This window comes from Neovison vison, chromosome 11 (assembly GCF_020171115.1).
Source record: "Neovison vison isolate M4711 chromosome 11, ASM_NN_V1, whole genome shotgun sequence".
NCBI classification, from domain to species: Eukaryota; Metazoa; Chordata; class Mammalia; order Carnivora; family Mustelidae; genus Neogale; species Neogale vison.
Genome location: NC_058101.1, coordinates 173767745 through 173788217, shown reverse-complemented (window position 1 = coordinate 173788217; position 20473 = coordinate 173767745). Strand labels below are relative to the sequence as shown.

The window sequence follows — 20473 nt, the reverse complement described above, 5'->3', positions numbered from 1 at the left end:
AGAAAGTAACTTTCAGGCTTTATGTTCTATGACGTGGTTTTCAATTTTTATACACCTGTATTATCACTATCACTAAGGCTTTAGATCTTTTTTTTTTTTTGTTTATCCAACAGAGAGCGAGAGAGCACAAGCAGGGGGAGCAGCACAGGGAGAGGGAGAAGCAGGCTCCCCCCTGAGCAGAGAGCCTGACGTGGGACTCGATCCCAAGACCTGAGCTGAAGGCAGAAGCCCAACTGACTGAGCCACCCAGGTGCCCCAAGGGTTTAGAGTTTTAACAGATTTTCAGGTGCGAAAGTATTTTTCTTCATCTCAGATTCTCATTTTCTATCCAATTAAATTAGGTTCTCCCAATTTGAGACAATTTTGACTCATTTTGTGACACTGCACCTCAGGTTCTGTTTTGTAAAATGTAACACAGTCAGGCTGTGCCTTTTACAGACGGATTCAGTAAAGGGAGCTGTTCCGGTTGTTGCCAATCGAAATTTTGACTATCTTATTCACTCCAGCAAACTACATGTAATAATACCTGAAGAATTCTCTATTTCCAGACGCAATATCAAGTTGACAAAAGTATTTGAGAACAAATGTCCTGAGACGAGGGTTAAAGTTTGCTGTGCACAGTTGCTTAAACGTAAATCGACAGCTATTAATGTGGCTCACTTAGCAGCTTGCGTCCGTCCGCACTGAGGGTCAGATGACAATTCCCGATCAGGCCTGTGTATGGACTGGTGCTTGCAGGACGATCTGTATGGTCTCCTCCATCCCTGGGGGGGCTCCTTGGGACATCTCCCCAGCTTGTGGCCTGCGGTATATACAGTGAGATGTGCACATCTGACTTCAGAGGATTTTCGTTAGCCGGGGTGTATGTCCTTGCTCAAAACACAGTGAGTCTTCTTAACTTCCATACATTCTGCTTTGGAGCAGACCAGCCCACACGTTTAGAGATCATGCCCTGACACTCTGGTCAGATACCAAAATGGGCCTGTTGTGAGTCCGTCAGCATGCACACTTGTTGAGTTGCTGCATGCAGGGCTGGCGGCCAGCCACGAGATCTGCTTCAGCTGCCCCGTCCCTGCCAGAAAGGTTGTGTTTGCACAGTTATTCAAATGTTTGGCTTTCCTTTGTCTTGATCCTTTAATAAGAATTAGGGAAACGCAGGGGCACCTGGGTGGCTCAGTCGGTTAAGCATCCAACTCTTGATTTGGGCTCACATTATGATTTTAGGGTTGTGAGATCGAGCCCCAAGTCAGGCTCCAGGTTCAGCATAGTCTGCTTAATATTCTGTCTCTCTTTCTTCCTCTGCCCCTTCTCCCCCCAGCCTCCCCCTGACCCCTGCACTCTTTTTCTCTAAGGAAAAAAATTAGTAGAACAAATGAAAGTGCTGGTCAGAAGCATCAATTTTTTTTTTTAAAAGATTTTATTTATCTATTTGAAAGAACAAGGGGGGGCGAGTGGAGACAGAGGGAGAAGCAGATTCCCCGCTGAGGAGGGAGCCCGATGCGGGGCTCAGTCCCAGGACCCTGAGATCATGACCTGAGCCGAAAGTGGATCCATAACTGACTGAGTCCTCCAGGTGCCCCCCAGAAGCATCCATCTTTAAAAGTTAATACAGTTGGGAACAAGATAGAGTGGAATATTGTGCAACGTGTCTTTCACTTCATTCAGACATTCGTTGGGCCTAAGCTGGTCCTCTGTATTCAGTTATGAAAGAAAAGAAAAATAGGGAACAAGTATGAAATACTGGAACTGTGTGGTCAAAGCCTGGGTTAAAAGGGCAGCTGTAATTAGACGTTTCATAATTAACTTAATATTTTGCAATGGAACTCCCCTAGTAAGATGGAAGTCACTTGTTTATCTGGGTTGGACTTTGAGATGTGTTTTCAGGAAAGAAAAGCTTTATGCAGCGTGTTTGACAATTTGGTTTCTGTGGAAGGCCTTCTCCCGCTCTGCAGAGAAGACAGGAAATGCCCACTTCCCTGGTTTGCCTACATTCTGTCTGGTGTGATGAGGGAGAGAGAGAGAGGAGGGAAAGAGAGAGGTGGCGGGGAGTGGCAGCCCAGGAAGCCTCACTGTTGAACATCTTAGTGTTGTCTTCGCTTATTACCTTTTTTAATTTAATTTTTTTTTTTTAAGAGAGAAAGTGCAAGCAGGGAGGGGCAAAGGGAGGAGGAGAGAGAGAATCCCGAGCAGGCTCCAGCCCCAGTATGGAGCCCGACACAGGGCTCAATCTCACAACCCTGAGATCATTACCTGCGCCAAAATCAAGATTCGGATGCATAACTGACCGAGCTATCCAGGCATCCCATTGTTTACTACCTTTTTAAAACAAACAAAAACCCGCCATCTTTGTCATCCTTCTGACTCGAATTATCTATATCTGAGTTATATTCTCTGTAAACTTAAAAGATTTTGAGACCGGTGTCTGCTATTAACGTGGCTCTGTCATCGTTTGTCCAGCCGTTCCTAATCGATGACTTCCAGTTTATTTCGAAGTATTTTACTCCAAGCTATGCAATAACCATCCTTATGTGTATGTTATGGAGCTTTATAAGCTAGATGACTAGACTTTATAAGCTAGGTTACCAGAGGTAGAAATAATGAGTCAAATAATATGTACATTTTCAAGACTTAATAGATATTACCATATTTCCGGAAAAGGCTGGCAATTTTTCCTCCTTCCAGCCATGTAGGAAAATGCCCTTTATTTTTCATCTAAAATTCTTGCTGGCTGAAGAGGTGGAAAAGGGCATTTTGTTTTGCTTTATTTTTAAAACATTTTAAAAGATTTTTGGAAAGATTTTATTTATTCATTTGAGACAGAGAGATATAGAGAGGGAGTGTGTGAGCAGAGGCAGACACAGAGGGAGAAGCAGACTCCCCACTAAGCTGGGATCCTGACTCTGGGATTGATCCTAGGATCCTGGGATCGTGACCTTAGCCAAAGGCAGACACTTAACTGACCGAGCCATCCAGGCGACCCTTGTCTATTGAGTTTCTAAGTACAGAGTCATACCATCTCCAATAATGATAATTTTATCACCTTCACATATTTCCTCATTTTTGTCTTTTGTAGTGCAATGAGCTAGGACTTCTGTTGAAGTTATTAAACTTCTTTCATGGGTGCAGATGACATCGGGCTTGGAGCCCGGCTGCAACAGGAGCCCTGGTGCTGTGCGCCATGACCTTCCCGTACAACATGCTCACATCTCCACACAGCCAGGGTCGCGCAGGCTCCTTCCTTCCTTCCTTCCCAGCTGGATTCTGAGCTCTTGGGTATCATGCCTCTTATTTTATGTACCTCCCAGAGCCTAGCAGAGAACTGAGCACATAGTAAAGCCATGTTGAACCGTGAGGTGCGTGGAGTTGCGCATAGTCTCTTCTTCCACTTCCGATCCGATGAGCAGAGTGGTCTCTGCCCAGAGGGCCCTTCTCCTTTACCCTCCCTATGGAATTTAGACTTTAGAGCCTCTACACCAGAGATGTTCCCCTTCTCAAACTTCATCAGCATCACCTGGAGATCTTATTAAAACACCTCTAACATTTCTGAGCTAGTAGGTCTGGGGTGGGATCCCAGAATTTTGCATTTCTCACAAGCTCAGACGCTTCTGGTCTGGGCAGTGCAGTTGGGGACCACTGCTCTAGACTCATTGGTGACTTTGTGTGAAAAAGTCAGTTTCTTCTTCTCCAAATTCTCCAGTAACCAGGACTCCTTTCATGTCACCCTGGGAGCTTCTGCCCCAGGCCCTGTCCCTCCCTCCGAATCTGCACTGAAAGTCAGAGTGCTTGTCAGGGCACAATCTTTCACAGGACAGGTGATTTTGAAGTGAAGCACATTTTTAGGCTTAATGAAAATGGACTCCCCTTTCCACCCTCTCAGCCTCTGCACTTAGATACCTTCATGAAAACAGAATCATCCATCGGGATCTAAAGCCAGAAAACATCGTCCTGCAGCAAGGAGAGCAAAGAGTGAGTGACCTTCTGGGAAAGTCCTGGGGACCGCCTTGGGGGAGCTGCTCTCCTCGAAAAAGAACACCCTTTGTGTCTTTGTTTATATTTGCATTTCCTTGACTTTGTATTCGCTTTGATTCTGTGGGAACACTTTTGATTTGAAACCGAATTCAGCAAAATCTCTTGCTGGCTAGTGGAGGCAAGTTTGAATGGGTCACATTGTTAGTTTCCCCAGTTGCAGGAATCTGATAAGGAAAATAATGTTTCTCTTCCTGCCTCTGCCCCAGCCTTTGAGACCAGCACCTCCGAGAAATCGAGAAATCGACTTCGTTTTCTGTGTGTTCGAGAGTGCAACTTTTGACGCTAACCTGGAAACCAGCTCTGAGCTGTTTCTGCTTGTGACGCAGGGGAGGCATTTGGAGCTGGTACCTGCCCATAGGGCGTGGCCCAGCCTGCAGTCTTGGGGACCCTCCGCAGGGGCCCTCCTGCTTGGGTGTGGCAGTTACCTCCCCTTGGGCTCAGCACGTGCCCTCTTGCAGCCTTGTTCCTTTAGCTGGGGGCGACAAGCGAGGGCTCAGCCGAGTGGAATGTAGTAACCCAACCTGTGGGCCACTCAGTCTCTTCTGGGGGAGCATCCATCGGCATTCTGGGCCTGACCCATGACTGACCTAGCGCTCACCCTGGTTCTGGTTCACACTCATTCTTGCCAGTGGTTCTAAGATTTGAGAACTATGGGCATTCACTGAGCAGGTCTTTCACATTATTATGGCCAGGTTTAGCAATCTTGAGGATGATGCAGAGTCTGTTCATTTTGCCTTCCTCTGGTGAGTAGTTGCAGAGCAAAGGAGAACATGTGATTTTTGGAGCATTTTTACCGTGTACATTTCATCTTGCTCTCTATCTGCCGTGCTGAAGGTGGTTTCTTGTGTATTGGGTGGTTCTTAGGAACTTGGGCTCTAACACAACCTGGGAATTCAGAGTATCCTCTGCTCTGATCAGCGATCAGTTCTTACAGGAAGACAGGGTTCCCTCATAATCCTCCCGATTTTTCCTTTTTTTTTTTTTTTCAGTTAATACACAAAATTATTGACCTAGGATATGCCAAGGAACTGGATCAGGGCAGTCTTTGTACTTCCTTTGTGGGCACCCTGCAGTACTTGGTAAGAAATGGGATTTACATGTTTGCTTCTCAGCTGTTCCCTGGTGGCTGTCCATGTGTGGCTCCTCTCTATCCTTGCCTTCTGGCATCTAAATCTTTCTGGCTCTCTTGAGGCTTCCCAGATGTATAGGAATTGTTGTATGACAGAGACATACTCTGTTCAAGTTGGTGCTTTTTGCCAGTGGAGGCCCAATGGAAGGATGGGGTCATCTTCTCTGATGTCAGAAGGGCGTTGCTAGCATGTGCTCTCACACACATCCTGTAACATCGTAGGCTTCAGTATTTTATCTGAAAATAAAGAGTTTAGACTAGATTCATGCTGGTCTGTAGAAGCCACAGTTTCTATGACATGTCTCGGGCCAGCAAGAAGGAGCTGAGCTCTGACCCCCCCACCCCTTCTTTACATTACTTGGTCTGAATACTGGGCTTCTATGTGAGTCACTCATTCATTCAGGAAGTCCTGACTGAGTATAGTCTATGTCTGTCTGCCAGGCACTGTGCTGGGAGCTGGCGATGCAATGGGAAAGAAGACCAGCATTTCCCTGGTCTTTAGAAGCTCAGAGGTTAGCAAGAAAGCAGGCATTAACCCCACGCTTACACAGAGAACTAAGAAGTTAAAATTGTGACAAGTGCTACAGAGGGAAAGTGCATGGTGTTATAAGAATATGGGTTAGGAGGCCCTCACCTAGTCTGGGACCTGAAGGATGCGTAGATGCAAGGGCCAGAGGTAGGGGAAGGGAGAGGAAAATGAAGCAAAGGATGTAGTCCATGGAGGGCCAGAAAGACACTGAAGCGTTTTAATTTGGAGAGGGATCCGGTTTAACCTTTGAAGGGACCACCCTTGATGCAGCATGGAGGGTGAATTGCACTGAACAAGAGTAAATTGTGGGGGAGGTAAGGAGGCTGTTGTGACAAGCAGCTCAGAGCCACTGGTAGCAGTGAGGGTGTAGAAAATAAGTCAAGAAATGCCTAGCAAGAGACTCAGTTAGACTTGGTCATAGATTGCCTGTGGATGGTAACAACCAGTAAAATTTTGATTGAAAAAAAGGGTCAGCAGTTTAATAAGGAAAAAAAGGTTGAAAGCCACTGGGCTAAATGAGTTTAAATATTTTATTAAGTTCTTTTCTTTTTTTTAAAGATTTTGTTTGTCAGACAGAGAGCACAAGCAGGGGGAATGGCAGGCAGAGGGAGAGGGAGAAGCAGGCTCCCCACTAAGCAGGAGGCCTGATGTGGGACTGATGTCAGGACCCTGGGATCATGACCTGAGCTGAAGGCAGCTGCTCAGCCGACTGAGCCACCCAGGCTCCCCTATTTTATCTAGTTCTTAAATAAAGAAGAAAAAGATTCTTTGAAGTCTGAGTTCATTTCTGCTTCCTGCTTAGCCCACCAACTAGGGGACTGGGCTCCCTTGCTTTATGACCTGCTCAATGGAATAGAGGTTTCAAAGTGGTGACCCATGGGGCGCTGTGATTCGGGTCCTGTGTCTGTATCACGTAATTATGTAGGTTCTTCTGAGCATCCTCTGAAATCCTCATGGGCTCAGCAACAGTTAAGTGGGGGAGCCTGTGCTCAGTCACATCCTTCACCTTCAGGAACTAAAACTTATGTTCATAACCAGATATAGAGACTAATTTGTCCATCCACCAACTTTTCCTCGTGCTTTGCACTCTCTGGGCCTTCCATAAGTGACACTGTCTAGCTAGACTGTACAGCCCAATCTCCCTGCCTTTGCTTGTGATGCTCCTTCCTAACATGTCTCCTCACAAACCCTCATGTGAAGAGCCTTCTTCTGAGGCAGGTTCCGTTCCCACCGTGCTTCAAAGCTTTGCTTGGTCCCTCCAGCTCTCTCTGCTTGGGCAGCGGTCCTGCATCCGGCTTTTTTCCTGCCCAGTTGTAAATATCCCGTTCCATTGCATGACCACACATCCTGAGGCACATTGGTTTGGGAGACGCAGTCAGCATTTAACGTGTGTGTTATGCATTGGGTGTGCCTAGCCTGGTGTCCTATTCCTCTGTGGTATGTAACCTACCTTCGCACCTGGACATGGCACCCAAGGAAAGGGTGTATGCTGTGCTCTGGTCTCCCTAAAAATACCCCTGGGGGTCCTCATATCAGCATCAGGAGTGAATGAGGTACAGAGAACTTGTAGATACCACCAGCTACACGTGTGGTCACCTCCTCCCCCCTCAAGTGGACACACTAGTGTCCTCTGGATGGAGTCGGGGGAAGAGGGGGACAGGACGAGAAGGACCGGTTGCCCCCTCCTGCAGAGGCCCCCTAGCAGCAGGAGCCCCTCAGTGCTTCCCAGCACTTGTTCTCCCACAGGCCCCAGAGCTCCTGGAGCAGCAGAAGTACACGGTGACCGTGGACTACTGGAGCTTCGGCACCTTGGCTTTCGAGTGCATCACCGGCTTCCGCCCTTTTCTCCCTAACTGGCAGCCCGTGCAGTGGTGAGTGAGGGACTGGGGCCTGCGGGTAGGGCCAGGAGTGCCCCCTGAAGGGGGGAGTGTGTCCCTCCGTCTTTGTTATGCCCTTCACCTGTTCCCATCTCACTGGGTGCTCCCAGCCCGAGACGTCTGTCATCTGTCCCCCATAGAGGATGTCCCATTAGGACTCAGCATGCGGGTGGTCCAGGCTCTGAAGTCCTAGAAAAATAGAGCAGTTTTTAACGTCTTTAAATGTAACACCGGATGAATGTTTGCTGTGTGTGTGCAATAGCAGCATGGCCGTGTTCACAGCCCGTTGCACACATTGGTGCACTTCCACTGAAGATGCTGTGTGTTAGTAAACAAATACAGGACGTGTACACATGACAGATGAGAAGTATTTACGCAGTAATGTATTATGGACATATTTTACTGTACCGTGAAAGAGATTTTTGTTTCAAAAGCACAAGAAAGTGGCTTAAAATAGGAACCAATATGTACATAAATAAGTTACCCAAAAAATATGTTTTAATAAAAAAACTAAAGGAGACAATTAAGTTTTTTTTTTTGAGACAATTAAGTTTTTAAAAAATTCTATCTTTACCTTTTTTTAATTACAAAAACGAGGGTTTGTGGTATATGTGACGGCTCATCATTACCGAAATGCACAGTTCAAAAACGGACATCCCCATGAATCAAGTTTCACTCAGAGTGTTCCTTGAGAGGCCACACTTGAGAGGCTAATTTAAATAATGCTACTATTTTTCCAAATTTTGTCTTGATTTCCAGTTTTTGTCCTTCTGGAGCAGTAATAAGTTCACATGGTTTGAGCTTCCAAAAGTAATAGAAGAATATGCACTGAAAAGTCCTCTCTGACCGGCCTCTCTGACCTGGCTTCCTTACCCCCTCCCCAGGCACCTGATAGCACTGGTTTTTGGTGTACTTTGGGGGTGGGTAAAAGCAAATTGGCCTCTGTTTGTCTTTTGGTTCATTTATGGGTTTCACACCTTTTTTCCATCAGTGATAGTGTAATATGAACTGTCTTGCATGTGCTCCCAGATCATTTCTGCACCATGAGAATTTCCTTCAAACAATCCGGAAACAACCGCTATGAATGTTTGTGTGAGTCTCCAGGCCCTTCAGTGTATGTGCTATACCTAAAACAAACAAACAGAAAAACCCCACAAATAAATTACTACAAACATCCTCATATAACCTGCCTTTCAGTCTGGCTATTGAAAACGCTTTATGTTTTTCTGTTATTTGTAATGTCTGTTTGGTATTCAGCTGAGTGGCTGTACTGGAATTTTTCTTTAACTTATACCCCTGTTACTGGAAGCACAGCTGTTTTATAATTTTTACTTCTTAAAAGAACACCAAGAATACTGTCCTTGTGTGGAAATCCTTATATATCCATAATTATTTCTCTAGCATAATTCCTAGAAATGGAATTAACTGATCAAAGACTACACACATTTTAAAGGTTTTTGATGTGTATCGGAATGCTCAACAGAAAGGCTATATAAATAATATTTCCACCAGGAACATACCAAGCTGCCTCTTTCACCACACCACTGCCAGCACTGGCTGTTACCGTTTTTCTATATACCTTTCTGGAAGTAATGAAAACATTAACTTTTTTAAAGGATAGGTATTTGCATCATGAATTATTTATTTATAAGATGTAACCTTGGAGATCCATTCCAGAAAAGTGGTTTTTGTGATGGCAGTCCATTTTAGTCAACATATATAAGCCAAACACTGGCAATAGGAAGATGATTGCAGCCAGGGTCCCTGCTCTTAAGGAGTCTGCCCCCCTGTGGTGATTGGTTTTAAAACAAACAATACTTGACCTGCATAAGCTCTGGAATATTGAGGAATTAGCTCATTCATTTATAGTCACACCTGATACTGTAACCAGCATGAAAATAACATTAAATATCTGTACGTCAGTAGTGTTTTTAACTAACCAAAGAATTACTGCATTTCTGCAGCTCAAATGTTGAGTTTTTCCATTGTTTTTAACAAGGTGAGTTAAGATTCATTTGAACTAGAAGGACAAATGCTATTTGAAAACATTATCTCTAATGTCTCAGCATCTTTATGTAAGTGCGTTGTCTGCAGAACCAGCTTCTTAGAACTCCGCTCACCAGTGCTGAAGACCAGGTGACACTTTCAGGTAGCCCTCTTGGATGCCCAGTCAGGAGCTGTTCAGTGGAGTAGTCTGTGAGAAATGTCTGTCCCATCTGTCTTGTAATGCCTCAGACGACTTTTTAAAAACTTCACTCTCTCATCACAGGTGACAGGTGGATAGTAATTTCGGGACAGATGCAATCTGAGCTTCGTAATTCTCTTGTAATGCTACTTTGACATACATTTCAGGAACTAAGCAATAAGCATTTTATTTACTATTTTATGTTTATAATTTCCCACTGACAGACTAAGTTTGCCGTTAGAGGATCATCTTTCTCACTTGTCCGTCATGACGCTCTTGGTGCCCCTGCCTTACAGTCACAGTTCCAGCCAGAGCTGTGAACAGCAGCTGCTGCCTCACGCCGGCGCCTTTCCTGCGTGCTCCCCCCGGTCCAGCTCACCCCTTGCCAATGAGAAGCACTCAGGACTAAAACATTTGTGTTTGAATTTCCCAGGCGTTTTTGGAAAGGAAAGACTGGGACATTCAGAGAGAGTAGAAAGAACAGCAGATAGGGGGTTCGAGTCCCCCATTTCTGCCACACTGTAGTTGTGTGACTTGGGTGACCCTGTGGATCTCCGTTTCCTTCCCACTGAACGGGAGACGAGAAACAGGCTCTCCCACATGGGGTAATTGTGGGAAAGGAGTCCGTGTTCAGTGTCAAAGTACTTGGTCCTCTTTGAAGCATAATTCACACTTACTTTCTTTTCCTCATCACTGAAAAGCTTTGAAACTAGTTGGGTTTAACACTTTGTCCGTTCAAATACTATTTTGGGTGCGTCCACACATCTGTGAGTTCTCTCAGTTGGGAAATGTAGAAGCTCCTTCCCTGCAGTGTGGAGCTGCCTGCTTTTAGAGGGAAGTGTGTTGTGCGGGCACGCATCCCACATATTTCCCATCTATGCGATCTGCGTGCAGTGAGCCTGGTTCAGAAGTTCTCATTTTATCCTCTGTCAAAATGTGAATTTTGCCGGTGATAAAATGAAAAGTAGGGGAAATGATGAAGACATGCCAAGGGTGAGGTCAGGAGTCGGTGGTGCTGGCTGTGGCACTCTGGGGGCGGGATGGTCGCTGCCGCCACCCCCCCCCCCAAGGTCCTCCAGACTAGCCTCTGGCTCCGAAAGAATCCATCCCAGCAGGACACTGAGGCACTGTCACCCAAAGACAAAATCGTGACCTGTGGGTATCCCATACAGTTGTAAAGTGGATTTGTTACAGATGCAAAGTGTGTCTTGCCCGCTAAGTGACTTAGAGGCTCTAATTAAGGAGATGACCCGTTGGCAGGCACTCCAAAGTCCGGCAGAAGAGTGAGATGGACATCGTTGTCAGTGAGGACCTGAACGGAGCCGTGAAGTTTTCAAGCTCCTTACCCTACCCCAATAATCTCAACAGGTAAGGCCCAGTGGTGCTTCTCTATGTAGTTCTCATCCTCTTTTGCAAATAAATATCTGCGATGGCACCAAATAGCTTTTAAATAGGTTATTAGGATAGCCTCCCATGACTAAGGACTTGACATAACCATCTCCGTCTTAAACTTAGAATGGATTCCCACCCCTCACCCTATCTAGAAATCCTCTTTCCTAAATTCACGTAACAATTTATCTATACCTCTTACCACCTTTACTGGCTTCTGCCTTGTGTGTTACATCTAGTTTTGCATAGGGTTTATCTCCTGGTCAACTGGAAGCCTTTTCAGGGTAGGGAATTATGTTTGACTTCTCTTTGTACTCTTGTGTAGCCTTGTACTGTGTCACAGTCAACAAGTCTTTGTAGTTTGAACAGCATTACAATCTAGTCTTAGAGCCTGAATGTGAACACTTAAATAGTAAGATCAGCATTGGTAGTAGTACAAAAGAAAGAGCAGGGCAGTCACGCACAACTGAGTAGTATGGATAACAATTACCCTGAGTAGTTAGAGAATGGGGAGCGAGGTATTGTGTGTACTAGAACTCTGTGGGATGACTTTAGATGCGCTGGAACTTTCTGGAAGGATCTGGAAAGATGTACAGAACATGGATAGATGAAGAGGAGCGAAGTTTGAGGGGGAAGGAGTGAGGGGAACAAAGGCATGTGAGTAGGGAGTTGGTCTCTGGAGGCTGAGAACACCTGTACGAGGTGGACCTGTGTCTGGAAAGGAGCGTGACCTTTGTTGTGGGACCATGAGTGTTTATTTCGGTGGTGGGGTGGGGGGTGGCAGATTGACAAATCTGGCAGGATGGCATCTAGCTTGTGTGTGGGGCTTGCCTGGAGGTGGGACATGCCTGCAATGTTTAAAGAGCTTCATAGATAGATCATTCTCATGCAGCCAAGTGGAGATGAGTCTGTTGACCCATCTGTTGAGGTGTCTTGGTTTTCAGAGGATATTGTAGCAGTCAAGAAGGGATGAGCACCTAGATCCTCAGTTTGACTGGAAAATATTTGCTTTCCCTCAGGTTAATTCATTTTCAGTAATCCCATGTCGGCTGCCGCAGCTGTGTGTAGCAGTGCATGTATGGGAGGCTGCCTGAGAAGGGCGCGGGAGCCATCCCCTCTCACACCGTGCTCTGGTTCTCCACAGCATCCTGGCACAGCGACTGGAGAAGTGGCTGCAGCTGATGCTGATGTGGCATCCACGACAGAGGGGCACTGATCCTGTGTACGGGCCCAATGGCTGCTTCAAGGCCCTGGATGACATCTTAAACCTGAAGGTGAGTGCAGAGCCAGGTTAGCCTCGAGGCAGCAGGTCGGGTCCCCCATGAGCGGCGGCAGGGCTTGGGAAGAAGAAGAGCGTCTTAAAGAGCAGGTCCTGGGCCATCCAAGCAGTGGGGAGGGAGGCCCCGCGAGAGTGCCTGCCCCACGGCCAGGTGACCTTGGCTGTGAGGCGGTAGCTGTGGACAAACAGGAGTATTGAAGACCAGAATGTCTGAAGCTCGGCACTGGGGCTCCCTTCCCCCCGCTAGCCCGGCCCCTCTCTTTGTGCTGCTGAGAAATGTTGGGAGCAGCAGACGATCCAGGCAAATAGGTGGGCCTCTCTGGAACGATGGGGTTTTTTCCAGTAACATCTGGGTTGTGTTGCAGCTGGTTCATATCTTGAACATGGTCACAGGCATCATTCACACCTATCCAGTGACAGAGGACGAGAGTCTGCAGAGCTTGCAGGCCAGAATCCAGCAGGACACAGGAATCCCGGAGAAGGACCAGGAGCTGCTGCAGGAAGCTGGGCTGGCGCTGATCCCTGACAAGCCTGCCGCTCAGTGTATTTCAGACGGCAAGGTGAGCCTTGCTCCTCACTGAAGCCCTGTGCTCCTCGCACTGTGTCGCCCAGCTGTTGGGATTTCAGCTCTGCTATGTCACACGGAGCACACACCTGCCTGTGTTTTCAGTTGGAACGTCCAGTCCCCTGCGTGGCCTAACGGGAGACTTGAATCCCTCCACGCTTGACTTGTTACTTCCAGTCCGCTCACAGCGCCTCTCTGTTGCCTCTGTTGCCAAGCAGAGTCGTTCCTCCGTGTCAGCCAAAGCTGTTTCCAGTGTACTTCTCGTGTACAGAACTGTGCGGACAGCCATCACTGTGCATGCCACGGTCCCTGCCCCAGGGATCTGGGAAAGCCAATGTAGGAGAAACAAGCATGGGCTAGGAAGGGAGATGGCGAACATCTATGTGCAGAGTAAAGACAATGGAGAATAGATAGAAAGTAATAAGTTGTAAATAAGGCTTATGTTTGGATAAATGTGAAAGGAACAGGAAAGGGAAGCCTAGGCTGGCATCATTAAGAAAGGCTGCGTGCACGCTCGGTACTTGCCGGCTGAAGGTGATGCTATTGGTGAACAGCGGGAAATGCTCTGAAATCCCTGTGTTTTTACTTGGAAAAAGCAGGGGTGGGATCCACAAGATTTCACCTTGTTCTTGTTCCTTTGCAGCTGAATGAGGGCCGCACGCTGGACATGGATCTTGTCTTTCTCTTTGACAATAGTAAAATCGCCTATGAGACTCAGATCTCCCCCCGGCCCCAACCTGAAAGCGTCAGCTGTATCCGTAAGAACGTCATTGTTTTCTTAAAAATATAATCACAGGGAGAGACATGGACCGGGGAGGGGTCCACACCAAGGAGATGAGCTTACCTGGTCCCCAGGGCAGCCTTCTTTAGTTGGGGATTATGAGTAGTCCAGCCAAAAAAGAGGAAAGAAAGTCTTCAATTTCAACGTGATAAGTAGAACTTTAAACACAGGACAGAGAATACTGCCTGTAGCTCTCTGAACTTGATCAAATCAATTTTCGAAGTTTTGTTTATATTTTAATAATTAATACATGTATGCAATACAAAAAAAGCAAAAGGTACGGAAAGAATAAACTGTGAAAAATAAGCCATCCTCTCTTCCCAATTTCCCAGTCTCTTCTAGGGAAACTGCTTCTGTCAGATTCTTGGGTATATCTTCCAGGAGTATTCTACTCATTTATTACTCATTTATAAAGTATGTATACACACACACACACACACATATACATACACACACACACACACACATATATATATATATCTTTTTTTCTCCAACAAACGGTAGCATATGACATATACTGCTCTGCCCCTGCTTTTTTCACTTAATAATATATTTTAGAGATTTTTTTCCCCTGTTGGTTCATATAGAACTCCCTAATTTCTTTTTTTTAATCAAACTTTTTTCTAAAGAATTATTCATTCATTTGAGAGAGAGCATGTGTGCTTGGGAGCAGGGAGAGGGGCAGAGGGAGAGGGGGAGAGAGAGAATCCCCAAGCAGACTGCCCACTGAGCTCAGAACCTGAAGCAAAGCTTAGTCCCAGGACCCTGATATCATGACCTGAGTCAAGACCCAGTGGGCTGGAGCACCTGGGTGGCTCAGTGGGTTAAAGCCTCTGCCTTCGGCCCAGGTCATGATCCCACAGTCCTAGGATCAAGCCCCACATCGGGCTCTCTACTCAGCAGGGAGCCTGCTTCCCTTCCTCTCTCTCTGCCTGCCTCTCTGCCTACTTGTGATCTGTCAAATAAATAAATAAAATCTTAAAAAAAAAAAAAATAGAAAGAAAGAAAGACCCAGTGGGCTGCTCAAGCAATAGAGCCACCAGGTGCCCTGAGCTCCCTAATTTCTGATGCTTTTGTGGTATTCCATTGTATGAGTGTTAGATGAACATACTGGTGCATCCCCCATTCCTGCTACCGCACACACACTCACACACACACATTTAGAATAAACAGATCAGGAGTCCAAAGTCTTTGTTCCAGACTTCCTGCCTATTTAAACATGTTCTAATACTACTGGTTGAAGCTGAATTTTTAGAAAACTTCGTATGACCTTAAACGTTTTAAAGGTTTATTGAAAGCATACGAGCTTATATACATGTGAGTGTCTGTACATGGGTCACGAACTGTTTCTTCAAATCGATACTGGTGCTGTTAATGGGGTACAAAAAATATGTATGACAGTAACCAGACTTCTCACCCAAAAAAGTTATGCAATAGCATAGTAGTTCTTTTTTTTTAAAGGATTTTCTTTATTTATTTGAGAAGGAGAGCACAAAGGAAGAATGAGAGGGAGAAGCAGACTCCCCTCGGAGCAGGGAGCCTGACTGGGGCTCGATCCCAGGACCTGGGGTCCTCACCTACTGAGCCGCCCAGGCGCCCTGCATAGTCACTAAAAAATGTAAAAACACCAGTGATGTCGCGAGGCAGAACATGGTTAACCTCAGCGCTGTTATTCTCTGACGGTCACGTATGTCTCTGTTCCAGTTCAAGAGCCCAAGAGGAACCTGTCTTTCTTCCAGCTGAGGAAGGTGTGGGGCCAGGTCTGGCACAGCATCCAAACCCTGAAGGAGGACTGTAACCGGCTGCAGCAGGGACAGCGAGCTGCCATGTACTGTGCCAGGCACTTTGGGACTTATTTTAAATTGCTTGGTGGCTTTTGCCACAGGGAGGTGGTGGAGGCAGGGGCCCAGAAGCCACTGGTAGGAGAGACAAGAGGGAGACACTGGTTTGGACAGGCAGGAAGTGGTTGGCTGGGCAGGATTGATGGGGAGGCCCTTTTAGACTTTACGAGGTGAGGGAGGTCAGCACATGGAGCAGGAGTGTAAACTGAGGGCCGGGCTGGCTGAACTAGGAGCTGAATTTGGACTCTGGAAAAGCTCCTTGGAATTTGGGTCAGCAAAACTCCCCTGACTTCATGCCAGGGACTGCCCAACTCCCTCTCCGGGTTGTTGCCCTTGGCATGGCACTGGGCTGAATTCCAGTTTTGGTGCAGAACCTTGTGCTCGCTGAGGGCTAGGAGATTGTCTTTATGATTAGAGGGGGCTGCTTTTGTTATGACAATAATAATTACAGTAGGGACCTGCCTTGGCATTTGAGGTGGTTTCAGTATTGTCCAGGAAATGGTATTTGGATCCCAAAGATGCCAGAAGGTTCTGTTTCTTGTGGTCCCTGCAGGATGAATCTCCTTCGGAATAATAGCTGCCTCTCCAAGATGAAGAATTCTATGGCTTCCATGTCTCAGCAGCTCAAAGCCAAGTTGGACTTCTTTAAAACCAGCATCCAGATTGACCTGGAGAAGTACAGTGAGCAAACGGAGTTTGGGATCAGTGAGTAAACTCTCTGCATTCCGCTTGGAGAGACCATTCCTGTCTTTTTTTTTTCCTTCTTCTTGAGGTTTCTTTTGCCTCTTATAATTGAGTTGTTTGTTTCTGTTTTGGTTTTGTGGTGTTTCATTTTGTTTTTCTTTTTTTTCCCCCTATTTTATTTTTCCCCCAGCGTCAGATAAGCTGCTGCTGGCCTGGAGGGAAATGGAACAGGCTGTGGAGCTCTGTGGGCGGGTAGGAGACTCCTGCTTCTAGATTCTTGTCCTTACTGAGAGAGGGTCTAAGGCTTCTCACTGCCTTTTCTTACTCTCTCCTCAAACACTGGATCAGTTCATGAGTCCGAAATCCAGTTGTCTTCGTCGTGCTCTCTTACCTTGACTGGGCCTTGCTAGAAAGAGGCTAGGGTGGTAGCCAGTAAAGTGGGCCCACGAGGGCAGATGGAGGAACCACCCAGACCTGGCGCAGCCTTGAGTAAGGGAAAATGGGCAGCATCCTTGCGGGCAGCCCAGACCCCTTCCTCTTAGAAAAGGCCTCGGATGAATGATCAACGCTCCATCCCACCAGGGGTTTTGCCTAGTTTTGTTGAGACACTAAATCGATAGGACAAAAATCGACTTGAACAAAAAGCCCAAGCATAAAGTCATAGGACAGCATAAATCTAATACCACTGAAAAACATTAATTGTGAGGTAAGGGAAGTAAGTTTAGCTTTGGTGAACCCCACACAAATGGAAGACTGAAGGCTCCAAGGACTTTTCTGGACCTTTCTCCATTTTCTGCTGTGAACTTGGGAAGGGACCTTCACCTCTGTGTCCTAACATCAGTTTCTATGAATCAGTACCAGCATGTGTGCTTCCAGGTGGGTATGACACAGATAACCACCCCCCCCGCCGCAGGACCGTGATTGCTGCGTCCCACCCCGGCTCGCGCTCGCCTTAAGCTCTGCAACGGGAGCCTGGGCCTCCCCACGGGGGATGGACAAACAAAGGGAAGAGAAAGGAATGTGCTTTGGGCATCTTCTCCTTGCCAGGCCCACTGCCGGGTGCTTTACCTGCCATACCTTACCCAACCCCACAGTGGCCCGTTTAGAAGCCTGTTGCATGGCGGAGGGAGGAGACTCCGGCCTGGGTCACACAGCTAGAAAGTGAGGGTCGCGTGCTCAGAACCCCGGCCATCGGACTCCAAAGCTGCATCCCTTCAAGCCAGCCAGTCGAGGGTCTTCAGTGCATCTGGAGGGTGTTGCCCCCGAAATCGCGTGCCTCAGAAGGCCCTTATTACGTCAGTTGACATTAGCACAGCTTTTTCCTTAGGAGAATGAGGTGAGGCTCCTGGTGGAGCGGATGATGGCGCTCCAGACTGACATCGTGGACCTGCAGAGGAGCCCCATGGGGCGGAAGCAGGGCGGCACGCTGGACGACCTGTGAGTAGCCCTGGGCGGCAGGCCCACCCACAGGCGCCCCACACAGGCTTCTGCATGGGTGTCACCAACATCCAGGGGTGCCGGTGTGGTTACCGGGGCAGCTCTGCGACACTGTTCCGTAGAGCCTATGAGCCTCTGGCGAAGCATCGTGGCATATTCCAGAGATGGGCACGTAGAGAGTTCCGGAGATGGGTGCGGCCAAACCACTGTCACCGCAGCCTTCATTTCCGCATCTCTTGAGTGCAGAGCAGAACTGTCTGACCTCACAGAGCTGTGAAAGTCAAATCACACGATTCAGATAGAGCAGGCGTTCAGAAACTGTAAAGGCTGTGACAGAGGCTCGGTTCGCCACGCTAACCACTGTCCGTGCAGCCCGCGCTGATCCAGGCATCGTTCAGAGACCAGAAAGTAGAACAGAAAAGGAGCCTGGCCAGTCTTAAGAGTTTGAACCCAGAAACCATTCATTTGTATCTTTATCAGGAATTTGGCCTTGATTCAGGCGGTGGTGATAAGGTGTGCTGGCAAAGCCGTCCTCCCTGAAGGGAATCACGGGGAGCTCCCAGGCTGCAGGTGGGGAGGGAAACAGGCGAGCGGCCTCAGACTCACAGGAGCTCTGGCTTGGGCTCAGCCGGGTTCCTCTGATGCCTTTACTAGGGTTTTCAGGCTCAGAAGCTCCAATACCAGAAATCTGGTGATCCGGAGTCTGTATTTTCTCCAATTATTTAACCCTTTATTTTCCTTTAGTTTTCAAATGAAAGTCCCTGCTGAAAATATCAGCCAGTTTCAGTGTTGAGGCCAGAAAGGGATAGAAGATTGTGTTGCCTGTGGGCTTGAGTTTTCAAGGGGGGGCCCATATTCTCTGGGCTTAGACCCAGCCCAGTGATGGTACTGGGGTCATTATTGCAGAAGCCATATGGACAGGAAATTCCAAGGGACAGAGTAGAAACTCGCTTCCTGAGACTCTCTCTCATTAAACCTTAGCGATGGTTCTGGTTTGATGACAGCAGCCATTATTTCCTTGTTGGAGGCATCACTTGTGCCATCTCCAGGGGTGATAATTTTCTCCAGTCAAGACAATGCTAGTCTTGCTTCTAAAAGTCAGTAACTGTTCTGGCAGAAATTAGCTAACCAATGGTTTGGGTATTTATGTATGTATGTATGTATGTATGTATGTATGTATGTATTTATTTATTTATTTATTTATTTGACACAGAGAGACACCATGAAAGAGAGAACATAGCAGGGGGAGTGGGAGGGGGAGAAGCAGGCCTCCTGCCAAGCAGGGAGCCCAATGCAGGGCTTGATCCTAGGACTCTGGGATCATGACTTGAGCTGAAGAAAGATGCTTAACGACTGAGCCACCCAGGCACCCCCCTAAGCAGTGTTTCAAATGGGCTTATTTGACCTTGCATCTTGACAAAGTTTCTCCTTCATATGTTTCAGAGAAGAGCAGGCAAGGGAGCTTTATAGGAGGCTTCGGGAGAAACCCAGAGGTATGTAGGGCCTTGTTTTGTCAGCGCACAGTGTAGGCGCTCTCTGCCGGCCCCCGTGAGGAACTGTGGGCTCCTTCTCTCTTTCCAGACCAGCGAACAGATGGCGACAGTCAGGAGATGGTCCGGCTGCTCCTCCAGGCCATCCAAGGCTTTGAGAAGAAAGTGAGAGTGATTTATACGCAGCTCAGGTATTCGCCCCGACTTCCCTTCCCAAGGGTGGAATTCAGAGGAGCAGCAAGGCTGCACATGGGGTCATCTTCTCACTCCCCTCTGACTCACTTAACCTGGAGAAAATTTACCCACAGCTGCTGTTGGATTCGTAATTCCTAAGGATTATGTTCTCCTGCTTTCTCCAGCCCCAATGCCACTGGACTTTGTCACATTTGTTCTTTACAGTAAAACTGTGGTATGCAAGCAGAAGGCTCTGGAATTGTTGCCCAAGGTGGAAGAGGTGGTGAGTTTAATGAATGAAGATGAGAAGACCGTTGTCCGGCTTCAGGAGAAGCGGCAGAAGGAACTCTGGAATCTTCTGAAGATCGCTTGTGTGCGTGAGCCCCGCGGCCCAGCCCTTAGCCCTCAGCCTGCCAGCCTCTCGGGGCCTTTCCACCTCTGTGCTGTCACCACCCTCCAAGGAGGGGGCCCCAGAGCTAATGGCCAAGTGCTCTGCTGCCACCGCTCCTCTCTCACTGCCCTCCTCTGGCTGGGAGAGGGCAGGGAGGGGTGGGGTTGGGCCAGGGCCAGGTGTTCTAACTTCCACCTGCATGAGTTTCCTGAGGCCACTGTAGTCAGGTGCCACCAGAGTCCCTCCCTTGCGGTTCTGGAACCAAGTTGTTGGTGGGACTGAGCTCCCTCTGCAAGCTCTAGGGGAGAGTCCTTCCTGGCTTCTCCCAGCTTCTGGCAGCCCCAGGTGTTCCTTGGTTCACAGCCACATCATTCCAGTATCTGCCTGTGTCTGCATAAGGCCTTCTTCTCTGTGTCTGTCTCCTGGGTGTCACGTATAAGTACCCATGCCATTGGATCTGGGTCCCCTCTCAGTAGTCCAGGATGATCTCCTCAGGATCCTTGACTGCATCTGCGCAGACCCTCTTTTCCACTAAGGTCACATTCCCAGCTTCCTGGCGTTAGGACATGGGCAGATCTTTGGGGGACCTCCATGCAGCTCACTACAGGGCATGTCTGCTGGACTGGTTCACCCTCACCCAAGTCTGTGCTGCTCAGTACTATCCCTCATACTTCCTGTGCCTGCTGTTTACTG

The 20473-nt window shown here is 47.7% G+C and overlaps 1 protein-coding gene across 2 annotated transcripts in view; it reads left to right on the top strand.

Annotated features, from left to right (window-relative positions):
- IKBKB (inhibitor of nuclear factor kappa B kinase subunit beta) overlaps positions 1-20473 on the top strand; it is a 59971-nt gene that overhangs the window by 32680 nt on the left and 6818 nt on the right. For both annotated transcript variants that reach the window (XM_044225306.1, XM_044225305.1), the window contains exons 6-19: positions 3878-3966; positions 5019-5108; positions 7434-7558; positions 11010-11117; positions 12283-12412; positions 12783-12977; positions 13626-13740; positions 15468-15591; positions 16158-16309; positions 16479-16540; positions 17616-17725; positions 19169-19218; positions 19307-19406; positions 19615-19762. In XM_044225306.1, coding sequence (XP_044081241.1) covers positions 3878-3966; positions 5019-5108; positions 7434-7558; positions 11010-11117; positions 12283-12412; positions 12783-12977; positions 13626-13740; positions 15468-15591; positions 16158-16309; positions 16479-16540; positions 17616-17725; positions 19169-19218; positions 19307-19406; positions 19615-19762 — 1598 coding nt within the window. The remainder of the gene's footprint in view (positions 1-3877; positions 3967-5018; positions 5109-7433; positions 7559-11009; positions 11118-12282; positions 12413-12782; positions 12978-13625; positions 13741-15467; positions 15592-16157; positions 16310-16478; positions 16541-17615; positions 17726-19168; positions 19219-19306; positions 19407-19614; positions 19763-20473) is intronic.